The sequence below is a fragment of the Idiotropiscis lumnitzeri genome, chromosome 7 (assembly GCF_059441095.1).
Source record: "Idiotropiscis lumnitzeri isolate Australia: NSW breed Sydney's pygmy pipehorse chromosome 7, RoL_Ilum_1.0, whole genome shotgun sequence".
In the NCBI taxonomy this organism is placed as follows: Eukaryota; Metazoa; Chordata; class Actinopteri; order Syngnathiformes; family Syngnathidae; genus Idiotropiscis; species Idiotropiscis lumnitzeri.
The window spans coordinates 655992-670176 of NC_142397.1; the positions used below are offsets into that span (position 1 = coordinate 655992).

Consider the following 14185-nt stretch of genomic DNA (forward strand, 5'->3'; position numbering starts at 1 on the left):
TAGGCTGTGGGAAGACGTGTTGTGTCGGGTGACTGAAAAATAAACAGCGAGATGGAAACATCCTAAACCTGTCGTGGTGTTGTGTTGGTGCGGTGAGCCGAAAGGAAATATGGAATACGAAGCTGCAAACGCAACACATATGTGCACTGTGTGTTCAGGGGCCCCTCGATGCCTTGGAGGCCGTACCGACCTGTTCCACCTCCAACACTTTGGAGGATACACTAAAGGTTAGCAGCCACTTAGTCAGAGTATTGGAGAATAAGGAAATGTGTACGAATAATAGGAGCTAAGTATAAGGAGAAGGGTGCCCGCTTCATCAAAACAAAGTGGGGGCGTCACATGTGGTTTCATCAATAGAATGAGACGCTCTGTCACCATCTTCACATTGGCCTGAAATAAATAACCGGCAATTTGTTCTTTTGAATCATAGTTTTTAGCGTCTATTCACAGCTCCGACTTTACAAAGCTGATCCATCCCCAAATAGGAGCTCAATAGGACAATGAATAGAAATTATAAACGGACGTGATCATTTTCCAATTTTGTCCGGTAATGTTATAGTTCTATTTTTATTCATAATCGCCACGCAGCTTCACAAGGGGGGCGGTTAAAGTTCATGGTGTTGGAAGTGTTTATGATGGTAAAATAGAACATTATGTCAGAAAGTGCAAGCAAAGATGCGTCAGCCCTCCTAAATAATGTTTCCTAGGGTTTATTCGGGTCATACTCGTGTGTGACCAGGAAGGGAGAGAAGGTGCCAAGCTCGGTAGGGAAAACCAGAAGCTCCAAAATAGGTTAAAAAAACAGGAACAGCACAAGGTGCTGCAGTTGGCAGAGAATCAAGTCGACTGTGTTCACTCCCACAACGGCACAAACACCCATTACTCGCCATGCATGTCTTACAAAAACACCAAATGAAGGAAAACGGCGCCCATGCGGACAGTTAAGACTCAAGAATAAGGTTCTTGCATGGTCATTGTCGTACTCTAAAACATATTGCCACAAGATTTAGTCAGTGCCATAAAAGTCCAAAAGCATACTCTTTGTTTGCCATTGTTTAGTACAGCAAAAAAAAAAAAAAAAACTTTTGCAAAAAGAAGCAATGCCAGAAGGGGGATCCAAAGATACGATCAGCTTCACAGAACAAAAACACAACTTTTGCCGTTCTTCCAGTGTTTATTATGGCAACATGGAAGATTTAGGCACAAGACTTCCGACCTTGCTACCAATCTAAGTGAGCTGGGCAGTGTTGATCTCGGAACATCATACTGCGTCCATATCATATCGGATGTCTTTTTGTGTCTCCAGCCGCGTCGTCTGCTTTGTGTCCAACGGCACAAACTGGCCAGGTGAGAAACTCGCTCTCCAGAGGTCCCCGGGCAGCAATATCGGAGGCCAGAGTCCTGAAGTGGGTCGGCCCTCCAGCAGCTCCTCTCGCTGCGCTGTGTGCACACTTGTCAGTCTGCCCCCCCGCAGAATGCACGCCTGCTTCACAATCGCAATGGCGGCTGCTCGTTTGAGTCCGGAGAGGGTCGGCGTAAACGAGTCCGCCCGCCTCCTCACTCCTCTCGATTCGGGCTGCAGCCGTGTCGGAACTCTTGGCCGTACTCGTGGATCCACTTGTTGGCCACTGGGACAAAGAAAAGTGTGGCAACAAAAATGGGTTACAACAAGCGCGCTTGACGCTTTTCAGGGTGCGTTTGACGCAGCAACAGCAACAACAACAAAAAATAATCCAACGTTACTTTTTCTATGGCAAAATGAATGGAATAAAGATCACAAGCGGCACTTTTATCATTTACAGCAGGGGTGTCAAACTCAAAAACACCAAAAGTAAAGTGTCAAAAAGTAAAACTTGAACACAGCCGCGGGCCAACAAATGAACCTTTTAATATGGACCCAAAAAAGATTTGCTTTAACATTGAATATGGAACAAGCAACATTTATTGCAATACAAAATAGAACTTAATAGTCCAATATGCAAAATCGAATAAAAAAAAAACTTTACTTTTTAACTAAAATTTGAATAATAATAAATAATTATTTTAAAAACAACAACAACAATAATCAATCAATCAACCATTGAAGAACACCAATGATTTAGAGGGACTGGCCAGTCCTTTGATCCCACGTTCGACACCAATTATTGCGGCAATATTATGTAATAATGATAATGGGCTGTCACTTGTCTGGCGCTTTTCTACCACTTTTGCGACGTTCCACTTTCCGTGATCCCGTGGTCTCTTACCCCATTTGTCTCCAACGAGCACAGGACAGCCAGCGTGCAGCGTGTCCTCGTCGCCGCTGCCGTTTCGACGCAGATTCCACCAGAAGATGGCAGAGTTCTGCGGGAAGGGCGCATTCCAATTAGAACGCTGCGGCCTTGACGGAGGTCCGCATTGAACAAATGAGGACGTTTACCTTCGCGACGGGAACGCTCAAGTTGGCGTAAATGAAGGCCGTGGCGCCGCCCGCCTCCACAGCGCTGAGCTGGGTGAGACAATCACCACAAATCATGTTTTCACGAGATTCAGCAACAAAAGGACGTATGGTGGCACTTCGACCACTGACAAGCATGCTAGGATGTCCTGCTCGTTTTGGTCAGGAGAATGCCGGAATATTTTTTCTTCTTCAACTCGCTTCCATATTCAATTTCTCAACAAGAAGAGTCAACCTTCTCTTTTGGAAATTGGTTTTGCAAATTTAACTTGTTATGCAAACTTTCTGAACATTCTTTCCAAATACGGTACTCACATAAATCATGAAAGTAGCCATGCGATTGCCCGTGTTCAGCCTAAAGACGGGACTGGATGGCGACTGGTGGCATGAAAACAAACAAACAAGGTGAGCTCGTGAATAAAACATTGCATCAAGTTGCAAAAAGAAAAATCCATCACTACGAATATTTGACTCATGTAAACACCTCATTTAGCCCAACCTGATTTTTTTTTTTATATTCTTAAAGTCATTTCTTAAGGTGCACTCATGTTAACCATTTTGAATGTTGAAACAAACCATTTTTTAACGTTGCATTAAATGTGTTTTGTACATGATCAACTATTAGCTGCAACAGATGACATCATTTGGATTTGATTAAAGTTATTTTTCAAGCTTTTTTTTTTTCATCTCGTCATGGCAGTCGAGCGCGACTTACTGTGGCGTGATCAAAGTGAGGCTCGTAATGACCTCCGATGCCGTAGTTGACCACTTGGAGGTACTCGCCAAAAGGGTGAGTCACGTTGAGACCCGTCACCATGGCGATCCTCCGGTCCAGCTCGCCGACCACCGAGTGGGCCGAGTCCTTCAGCCACGCGCTGGAATGGTCAGGAACAAAAATTGAGAGTAAAGCTTCAACTTATTGGTTGCCAATCGCCACTCGAAAGCTTTGAATGCTCCCAAAGAACTTGCGTGGTGGATTTTTTTCTTTTTCTATTTTGCTTCACTTGTTTTGGACATTTCTACACAAAAAAGTCGTCATGTCAGGATGTGTTGACGGGATCGTCAAATAACAAAAATAAACACCACGACTAAAAAGTATCAAATATAAAATTAGAATGACAATTATTGAACTTTCCTCATTTCTTTTGCCAGGTAAAATTTCCGTTCATGAATTTAAATTTTGAATTTTAAGATCAGTACGTTTATTTCCCATCCTGAATTTTGAAGAAGTACATTACCTACTGAAGACACATGAAATGTTCAAGCAGTACCTCTTGCTGATGCGATAGTCTGCCGTCGCTTGTTTCTCTCCAGAAGCCACCACCGATCTTTGCAACTTGATAGCATGGAACAAAAAAAAAAACATTAATAACGCCATCTGGGATAGTTGGCCAGCACACATCCACAACAGACAGACAATTCCACGTGGCATCCCAAAAAAAACAAAAAAAAAAGCCGCCACATGTCCCGCGAGTCAATTTATGCTAATAATTTGGCGGCAAGCCGCAGCTTGTGAACGTGGACGCCAGCGAGCTCCAGATGTGGCGCACCCGCTCCGTCCTCCACTCAAACGGCCTCATGGCAGTCAGTGAAAAGTCATGCACACAATTTGTCGCCTCATAAAAAGACATGATGCAACGTGAGAGCTTAGACGGCAACATATTAGCCGGCCGTGTGTTTCGGCAAACCTCGCCAAAGGATGGAAACTCTCAAAAGCTACAACACTTACAGGAAAGCCAGTGTGGCGGCCCACCGCTAACTTGCCCACAGGCCAGTTCGCATTTCAACACATAAGAAGATTATCCACCCAGAAGAAACGTGCATCAGCAAGAGCCGATGCCCAAACAAACTAAAAACTAAATTACGGAAATGATAACAACAATTGGTTTCAATCTAATCCATGTGCGCTTTGTTCTGGTTAGTCTTCAAAATCTTATTGTGTGCTTTCCTTTCCTTTCCTTTTCTTTTCTTTTCAAATGTCAAAAAGAAATGCATGCACTAATTATAATTCCCATTTCATAATACATTCATCGATGCATATTTCTTAAAGAGTCACTATCCTAAGACAACAAAAAAAGGGGTTGAAGCAAACAACAAAATACCCACAATCTGTTCAAAAATGAAAAATCCGGGTGCAAAGGGCTGTCGTGCACAAAAATGAACATTCAAGGATGGCACAAAACTGCGAACGGAAAACCAACATGAAAAGCAAGAACTCATTTGTGCTTTTGATCCTCACAAAAATCAACTCCATCTTGTGGTGAATGATGATATTACAACTTGAAACTACAGTCAATTCGTCGTCCTGCAGAGCCGGCGAATTTGCATCTCCTCAGTTTTTTGTTTATAACTTAAAAAAAAAAAAATCCAGGCTATTTTTTACCTCCCGTATTTCGTGAAAAACGTATTTTGAAGGTTTTTGTAGTAAATAGAAAAAAAAAGATAATAATAATAATCATAACAAATGTAAAGGAACGAAGGTTGCCCATCTCTATTTTATGAGGTGTCACTTTCACATGCTCTTGTGTGGTAAATATTTGACATGTGAATAAAGTCAGCAACGGAAAATGTATTTCCTTACACTTGACTGGAATCAACTCTGGGAAGCACCACAAGTTTTCTTTCAAGAAATTGCAAGCGCAAGCGCATGGAATGCAGTGCGCAAAGGATCTTCAGGTGAACACGACGGCTTCCGTTACACGTGTGGAAAAACATGGAGCAAAAAAACTCTAAGCTTCAAATCCGAACTTCAATTGTGAATTTGAAGCCCAACGCCGGCCTGTAGGAATGAAAAACCCGTCGTCCAAAAGTCATTCAGGCCGTACGCCACTCACTCGTGTCCGCGCCAGCTCCTTGATGTGTTGAGCCTCATCATCGGTGACGAAGCGGTGGAAGAGAACCACCAAAGGACGCAAACTCAGCACTTCGCGTTTGGCGGGCCGCAGCATCAGCGCCGGACTCCCGTTGGTGAAATAGTCGCAGAACAAGTGGTCGCGTTTCACTTGCGTCGCCTGTTTGCAGAAAAGAGCCAGACGATGACAAATTGAAGAGGGCAGAGGCGGGGATGCAGTTCAAAAGTGTCCTCTTAAGGCACAATCGGCAGTTGCAGCTCCCATGCGGCCATTTTGGAACAAAGGATTGACAGAGGTTGCAAATTTTCTGGTTGAAATTTGAAATATCAAGATATAAGGAGGATTTCACTTTTTTTTTCATTTAAGAATAAAATTTATATTTAAAAAAAAAAAAAAAATTTTTTTTTTTCGAGTTTAAAATGGAAGCAAATTTCAAAGAAAGAACATTTGTAAAATTATCGGGTTGTTTTTTTAGAGAAGTGTAATTTTACAAGATCAATAAAGAAAGTCTTGAAAAACAATTGCATTCTAGGAATAAAGTCATATTTTTGAAGTTGTGAAAAAAAATTTGATTTCCGAAAATGCCGACATTTTTTTTGTGGATAAAAACACGAGAATAAAACCTATTTTCTGAGATTAAAAAAATTCTCATTTTAATAATAAAATTGTATTTTTCAAAATGTTTTTTAAGTTATCTTGAAAAAGTAAAAAAAGAAATTTACTTTTAAAAAGCTGTATGTTGAAAAATAGTACAAATTGAATCATGATTAATTTAATATTTTTCAAGATAAAAGACTGAAATTGTTAATGTTGTTGTCAATTTTTCTTTAAAATGAGTCATTTTTAAGAATAAAACTAAAAAGCTTTATTTATTTCATTATTATTTTTATTTTTAGAAAAAGTTGAGTATTTTCTATCCAACGAAATGCTCAAATGCCAAGTTTTGTTGTTGTTGTTGGGTTGGGGGGCAGTCCAATGCGAAGAGTGACGTGTTCTTTTTGTGGGTCAAAGGTCACGCGCGGCCTCCGCTGACCTGAGTTCCAGCGGCCCGGCACAGCCTCTCGTAGGCGTCCCTGGTCTTGACGTGTTTGGTGGCGGGTCTGCCCAGCGACACGGGCGGCCGGGCCACCAGCAGCTTCTCGTATTTCTCCACATTCTGCAAAACTCTTCTGTTCAGCGGATCTGGAAGATTTACAGTTACGCCAAAGTACATGTCATCTGCAGACGAGTACGCTTTTGGGAGACATTTCAGGATGAAAATTTTCATTTCCGAATCAGAAGGTCTTTTATTGTCTTTTGACCTCGTGTAAACTCTTGAACGCACGCTTCAGTACTTTTGGCGCAACTTGCAAAATGTTGCCCGAGCCCAATATGGAAGCCGCAAAGCTGTTTTGAATTACGATATTGGCTTTATATTATTCTGACGACTCGGTGAAATGAGTTGGAAAATCATTTCCTCAAGATCTTGTCTATTCGTTACCGTGATGCAGCAGCTCCTGAGACAGGCTGAGCGCGTGCGAGATGTTTCCAGTCTGAAAGCACACAACTCACTCAGTGCGGCCTTCCTTTTATTGACGTCACGCGTGTGTGTGTGTGTGTGTTACTTTAAAATGGGAGAAGGCCAGGTGGTCCAGCGCGTCCTCCAGCGTGCTTTGGTTCTCGGGGCTCCGGCGGCCTTCCGAACTCCTGAAAAGCTCAACGGACTCCTGCAACCACGCCACCGAGTGGTAGTAGTCCTCCTGATCGTACGCCACCTGCAGGCGTGGACACACAAGCGCTCATTTCGTTTGCCAACACGGGCAAGCTCAACTTTTAGCAAACAGGCCGATGGAGTGGATGAAATTCTCTTTCTGGCATGAAACTGACCAGAAAGGCAACTCTTGTTTTTGTTGCACGAAAGCAAATTGTTGGAAGGACAACATTTTGGGTTCAGCAGAGGAAGAAGACGTTGAGGTCTTCCCCAAAGAACGTCGCTAATGTCTTCTACAGCCGTGCGGCAGACACGCGACGAGCGTACGTCGGCGTCGGAATGTATCGCGAGTCGCCCGGAGGAGAACGCGTCTTCAACTCTGGAATGCAGCTGGCGGACGCGAGCGTGCCTGAAATGTTTGGTCCCGTCATGACTTGGACACGACGCGCATTATTGTCTGACAATATTTCAATCGGAGTCCACAGAACATTGCTCCGATTGGCCGTTAGCTAGCGAGGTCGACGTAGCGAGAAAGAGCAACGCGACAGATCATAAAAGGACAACTTATCGAGTCATTTCAGCGCCATAAAATGTTGCTTTTTTTCTTCAGAGTGGAAAGTCTGCCTGTGGATGCCAAACTCTGACTTGTCAGTTCCAGAAGTTTTCCAGAAGATTTTGCAAAGGTGCCCGCGTGTGCGAGCGGCGTACCTTGCCCACCAGAAAGCAGTCATCTCCAGACAGCGGCGCGGTCGCGGCCGTCGTGTAGACGTCCAGCAGCCGTCCGCCGCCGGCTCTCCGGAAGCGCCCGCCGGCCAGGCTGGACACGTGAAGCGCGTACACGTCCTGCAGCCGCATCAGGCCCCGGGCCGCCCCCCGCACATCCGCCGCTTTGGGCAGCTTGTCCTCGTCCTCCTCCAGACTCCACCTGAGGGCTGGACACCGACGCTTGGACCAACGGGACGCATCCACGCCACACGTGCGCATGTGTGTGCGAGTGCCTTATGTGTGCCTCTGCGAGGGATTCTCATTCCTAATGTGAGAGCGCATCCGTGGAGGTGTCAGTCTGTGTGAGGGTGTGAGAGAGTGTCGCTGTGTTGTGCGTAGCCAGCGCATGTGCCACTGTCCACTTTTAAAAGTCGTTTAAAGACACATTTTTATTCTTTAGCTTTCGGCACAACATGAGACTGTCGCTGTTCTGCTGTTTTTCTGGTAACTACTGTCTAAAGGTTTGTGTTTTATGCGCTTTGTTGCAGCTCCAGCTGTTGTGAATGTGGCGATGTCGGTGTGTGTGTGTGTGCACGTGCGCGCGCCAACCTTGTTCGTTGTCGCGGGCTCGGTGGCTGTAGACGACGTTGAGCCAGTCGGCGTGCAGCCTCTTGATGAGCGTGAAGGCCAGCAGCGGGTTGGCCAGCCCGTCGGACGGGCCGCCGTACAACTCACTGTGAAGGCGCCACACTTTGCTGTAAAACCTGCGTGGGGGGGCGGGGGGGGGGGTCACCGTTAACATCGGAGTGTCCTGCATTCTTCCTCTTCAGACCTTCCCATGGCGTCACGCGACACGACTTGCAAAATCATCCATTTTCAGGAGACCCCAAAAAATATCAGGTTTAGTTCATGATCAACCAGTATGAGAAATTTTCAAGACTTCAGATCATGGATGCACACTTTTTTAAAACACTACTAAAGATTCACTCTATCTTTTCCACAAAAAAAATGTGTTGAATGGGGGAATGAAATCCAGAAAAAAATGGGAAAAATATTCAAATTAGCATGTGCCCAAGTGAGAATATGCAGGCTTCAACTGTAGTTTGAAGATGTAGAATCAACTTTGACAAATGATGACAGATTATTATTATTAATTATTTACAAAACAAAAGTATATTTTTTACAAACCGATGCGGACCAGAGAAGAAATGTGAGAAAACAAATATATTCTTGCATGACAATTCATTTTGGTTGCTGTTCCTTCTAATTCCTCATCAAAAAGTGCACCGATTTACAAATGTCATCTTTTATTAAAAATAAAACCTAATTTGTTGCAATACTTTCATTTTAGCAACAGCATTAAAACACCGACAACCATGATCATTTTATCCTTGACAAAAGCAATATCAAATCTTGATTGTTTTCATTTCAAGTTAGCAGCAAGAAACTTCTAGTGATTTATGGTCTCAACGATAGTTGTCTGTCTCTTCTTTCAAATGTTTTTTCTGGTTGCAGGGTGGAAAATTTGCGCGGGGAAAAAAAATCAGCGAGTCAGATGTGTTTGTCAGGATGCCCCCTCAAATCAAATGGAACCCTAAAATTGCTTTGCCAATCAACCGCATATTCTTTTTGTGCATGCATCATGACGTAAAGGACGAGTTGTGCGTTCTGGCCCGGTTCGGTCCTCACCGGCGGACGTCTTGCAGCCTTTCCCACTCCTTGTGGATGTACGTCCTCAAGTGTCCGATGAGCTTCCTCTCCACGTTGATGGCTTGCCGGACGTCCAGCAGCGACGTGAACATGTCAGCCACGCACGCCGGGACCGGCGCGCACACGCACACGCACGCCAGCGGGACCCACGACGTCAGCTTCATCTCAAGCAGTTTCGCGCGCACGTCCACGCCACAGGCGAGTTGTCAGGGTTTGGGGCAGAAGCCTTCTTCTTGGACTGAGCTCCGTAATACGCGAAATTGACACCCCCCACCCCACCCCACCCCACCACACACGCACACACACTCACACACACACGCACACACGCCCACTCCCTCCTCCTCGGGTGGGAGACCTTTTTCTCACTGTCCTTCTCGTGAGCCCTCAACTGCTCGTCGTGTTGCAGTCAAAGCAACAAAAGCAGCTTTTAAAGAAATCGCTAGCATTTGCACCAACAAATAAAAACTGGATCAATCTTAATCGTTGATATTTACACGAAATTTGGAGGCAGCAAAAAGTACGACGTCACATTCGGGATCGTGACCGGAGCATTACTGACCCCGTGTGGCCACGTGACGCACTGCAGACAAATTTGACACATTTTAAAAAAGGGTGCCTGACTGGCAAAAAAAAAAGATCAAGTGCCCAACTGTGGCTGATGTTTAACCGACCCACATCACCATGAAAAGCAACCAAAAAGCAGTTGGAACCGCTTTGAGCAACTTTCAGACCTCAGCCGACCTCGTGCCTGGCACAAAATTGGTCACTTGTGGCCAGGCACGTGCGTGCATGTGCAATTTGTTTGCATGCGGGCTAGGGTGCCCGGTGCCCTGGCGCAAGACTTTTTCTGCCACCGATGCCCAAAGTGGCCCTTTGGCCGGTTTCCTTTTTTGCACGTTTCAAAGTTATTTTGTTGCCTTTCTGAAATGAAATTCAACTCCATCATTTCAATGAAATGAACTGATTGTTATTATGCTCCCGAGATCCTGGCGAGATCTCCATCTTGATCATCTCCAAAACTCAGGTTGCCGCTTCACCTACTGCCGCTAAGATAGCAGACGTGGGCATTCTGACGTTTGGCTGACGACCGACACCAAACTTTGAAAAGCTGATCGATTACCAATCGACGGAAGCGGGTTTCCGTCCATCGGCGGAATCGTAACTAACGGGTCGGTGCTGACAGGACCTTCTCAGTCCGTCACTGACCAACGCCTGTTCCTGAGAAAAACAGCAAGAGTTGTCTTTTTGTTCGTTTGTGTGCTCACTCAACTTCTGACACCAGCGGTTGCGTCCATGCGGGAAAACCCAAAGTCAGCTAATGGGTCCCACTTCTGACACCAGCCGGTGTCGATTTGTGATTTTTGTGGCGCTCCTTTTAACTGTGCAGATCTATTTTGTTGTTGTTGTTGTTTGCTTCCCAAGGTCTCCCTGATGAGGATTCGCTTCACTCCGTAATTATCGGACGAGCTGATCATTAACGTCACGGCAAGCGGCTGTCATTGAATAACCTCGAGTTGTCCCATAGTTTGCCAAACATTGGGGGATGAGGGAGTGTCACCCCACGAAGGGGGGGTCATCGATGGCCTCTTTTATTTACGCAAGTTCTGCGTCACGGCCGGTCGCGGCGTCCAAAACAAACTCGCAGAGCAAACACATGGCGGCTGACGCGTTCTTGACCAATTGGCTGACAAATCGGATTTGGGGCCGGATGACGAGCAAACGATCTCTCGTCTTCGATTGCGAACGAGACGCGCGTCACATTTCAGCGAGTGCACGCGATTCAAACTGAAATCGTTGCAACACGAATCGTCTTAGTGCGGGCTTGAGCAATTCTTCGATGTCACTTCTGACATCCACTTGCTCGCCATCTCTTCCGCTTGGTTGCCACTTCAACTTCTAATAAAATAAACTTCCGACAAACACAACGCTTTCTGCATTCCAGAAAGCGTCTTGTTGTTTTGTGTGACGTTTCAATGCTTGGGTCCCGCTTCAGGCGCCAATTTGCATCGAGGTGGAACGGCAAAGCAACGGTGCGAGGTCCAAGGCCTTCTGTTCTCATGACGACGACAATCAAAAGGCAAGCGAGAATTTTTTGGGGTTGTTTTGCAGCTAAGCCTGGTCACTCACCGGATCCTGCTTGTGACACCGACTTTGTTAATAATTTGGAAATCAGCGTGCAGTTTTCAAGGTCCCCCTGACGAACGTGCACAAATGCAAAACAGGAGAAAAAACATGCAAGTGTCGGAACGTAGCGTACAGATGAACCGCATGCTGCTTCACCACGTCCAAAGATCAACTTGACGATTATGCGGCATGCCCGTTGCGCTTCTCGGACATCAGACTCTGGAAAATGCACGTACATCGCCCCGGTGGCCTTTTTTTTTTTTTTTTTTTTTTGTGAGATAAGGCGAAACGAGCAGGCGGAGTCAACAGATCGATGACTTTTATTACGCAACGTGACGCAGCCTCGTCGCTGCATAAAATCCAGCGGCGGGCAGTGCGGCGAGCAAAATCGGCGAGTCGCAAAGCTGCAGCAAAAAGAGCGAAAACACAGTTTGGTGGTTATTTGAGCAAAATGCAAGCCGTGCGTTCGTGTTCAACATGCGCCGTCCGGGCAAGCGGACGACTTTTGGGATCGAGACGAAATCTTACCAGCAGCAGAAGACAAGCAGCAAGCACACGACTGCTCAGGTACTTTTTTTCTTGGAATTAAATGTTGTTTTTGAATCAAATTGTCGGACTGATTTTGTCTCCCTGGCAACAGCAGCGCTCCAGACGTCCTCTCGAGCATCAGCGAGACGACAAAGCGGAAATTGCCGCAACAGCAAACGTGCGCCAGCACAAGTTCGCCGCCTTTGAGTTTGAGTCATCTTGACGCCGCCTCGTCCATGCAGGTGCATCTTGGTCGGCATGCAATCAACACAAATGTGTGCACACGACGCAAAAAGACATTTGCACACGTCTACTTTTACTTTGAAAAGTACGGCAGCGTGCAGTTAACTTTTTTGACCAACAAACTCATTCCAACTTTGAATGGACTTGGAGGCGAAATGCTAAAAAAAAAATCCCATAATGGCACGGGAAATGGACGTGCGCATACGCATACCCCGTGGCATTCTGGGAAAAGAATGACAAACAGACAATAAAAACGACTAATAAACAAAAAGTATAGGTATAATGTTGGCCAAATGCTAAAAACAAAACAAAACAAGACAACATTTTTTTTTTACTTGCAAGTTAACACACTTTGGAATTGTGGGTAAAATGCTCTGTTTTTAGCATTTAGCCATGTTTGAACATGCTTGCACATATGTTCAAAAGTACTTAAACACGTTCCAAAATACCCCAAAATCCACTTGCAAATACGTTCGAAGGAGTTTAGCAGTCAAAAATGTTGACTTCACAGCTGCATGTTTCCATAGTTACCGAACAAAATATTGACTCAATCAGACTCCATTTCTGTTTGTGCGTGTTGTGCACTGTCTCACATTAATAATCCCAAATAATCCAATGTGCTGCATGCTAGCAAGCGGAGCAGTTGACTCACGACGCCCTGATCGGACGGGCGACGTCGCTGGTCGCCGACGCCTCCAGCATGCTCGTGTCGCAGAGCACCTTCGCGCTGGTCCACGCCCTCCACGGCTACGCAAAGGTAACCACGCCCCCTTTTTCATTCTTCGAACTCTTAATGACGTAAATGCTGGGTGGTCCGGATGAAATCGTTTCATTTGACGAATTTGAGATGTGCTTATTATGTGACTTGGGACACTTACAGCTGTCCACAAACTGTCAAGTTTCATCGAGTGTTGTTTTTCTTTTTTGGGGGCGTTCGGTTTTGTTTTGCAGGCCGTGCACACACGCATCGCCCTGCAGAAACGTTTCCTGATCTCGCTGGGAAAGCTGAGCCCAGCTGAGGAGGACTCGCTCCAGCGGGCCATCTTGCAACAGAAGGCGCAGGTCACTAGAACTCTTGATCGACTCTCAAAAACATCCACTGCAGCGCATGCATAATCGTTTAAGTGAGGTGACAGGCAGATGTGTGCTCCAGCTGTGTGACATTCAAATGGCGTCTCTGACAGGTCGGCCAGCATCTGGACGAATGCAAACGCTTCGAGAGCAACTGGATCAAAGCCGTCGACTTGTGCCAAATGGCGGCGGAGGCGGCGTCGGCGTCCGGTGAGTGAAGTGGCGCGCGTCGTCAGTATACCGCGCACGTGACACGCCGGTGTCCGCGCGTGCGCGAAAGTCACGCATGTGCGAGTGTTAAATTGAGATCGTCTGACACGAGTTCCCACCTGCGGTCGTCAGGTTCGGAGCAGGCGTCCGTCACCTTGACCGCCAACGTCCAGCTGGCGCGCTCGCACGCCGAGCGGGCCAGCGACGCGGCGGCGGCGGCGGACAAGAAGCTGGCCGAGACCAAAGTGGACGAGATCCAAAGGATGGCCGAGTACGCCGCCTCACTGGAGGACGCCGGTGAGCTGGAGATCCACGAGGCTTATCTGAGAGAAGACTGAAGAGGACGCGCGCGTTTTACGCTTCCACTCGTCCGAATGGCAGTTCGGAAGCACCAAGCTACACTCAACAGACGTTTTGTCGCTGGTCACGAGTGGCACATCTTTGTCATGTCATGTCATTTTCAACACCGTCGACTCGTTGCCAGCAAGTCACAGAGCAACTTTGAATCTGAAATAAAGGAGGCGTGTTTCTTATAATAATAATAATAATGCCTTTATTAGTCCCACAATGGGGAAATTCGAGATTCGAACCCAGGCCTCCTGGGGAGACTGGGTC

General features: G+C 46.1%; 2 protein-coding genes across 3 annotated transcripts; one reads left to right on the forward strand and one right to left on the reverse strand.

The window, feature by feature from the left end:
- Positions 1-694: 694 nt before the first annotated feature.
- Positions 695-9645, reverse strand: p4ha3 (prolyl 4-hydroxylase, alpha polypeptide III). Its single transcript, XM_088300632.1, has 13 exons — positions 9374-9645; positions 8294-8448; positions 7688-7911; positions 6894-7043; positions 6770-6821; positions 6323-6471; positions 5272-5448; positions 3709-3773; positions 3153-3312; positions 2753-2815; positions 2420-2488; positions 2247-2343; positions 695-1628 (listed from the first exon to the last, which is right to left on the reverse strand). Exons 1-13 carry the CDS (start codon positions 9556-9558, stop codon positions 1558-1560), a joined length of 1617 nt encoding a protein of 538 aa, XP_088156758.1. The 5' UTR covers positions 9559-9645; the 3' UTR covers positions 695-1557.
- A 2233-nt stretch (positions 9646-11878) lies between these two features.
- Positions 11879-14109, forward strand: LOC148333006 (diablo IAP-binding mitochondrial protein-like). 2 transcript variants are annotated; one of them, XM_088300689.1, is made up of 6 exons: positions 11879-12085; positions 12159-12288; positions 12921-13046; positions 13241-13351; positions 13474-13570; positions 13703-14109. In XM_088300689.1, exons 1-6 carry the CDS (start codon positions 11970-11972, stop codon positions 13906-13908), a joined length of 786 nt encoding a protein of 261 aa, XP_088156815.1. In that variant the 5' UTR covers positions 11879-11969; the 3' UTR covers positions 13909-14109. The 2 variants fall into 2 exon arrangements, with proteins under 2 accessions (XP_088156815.1, XP_088156816.1); XM_088300690.1 differs by having other exon boundaries at positions 12162-12288.
- Positions 14110-14185: the final 76 nt, after the last annotated feature.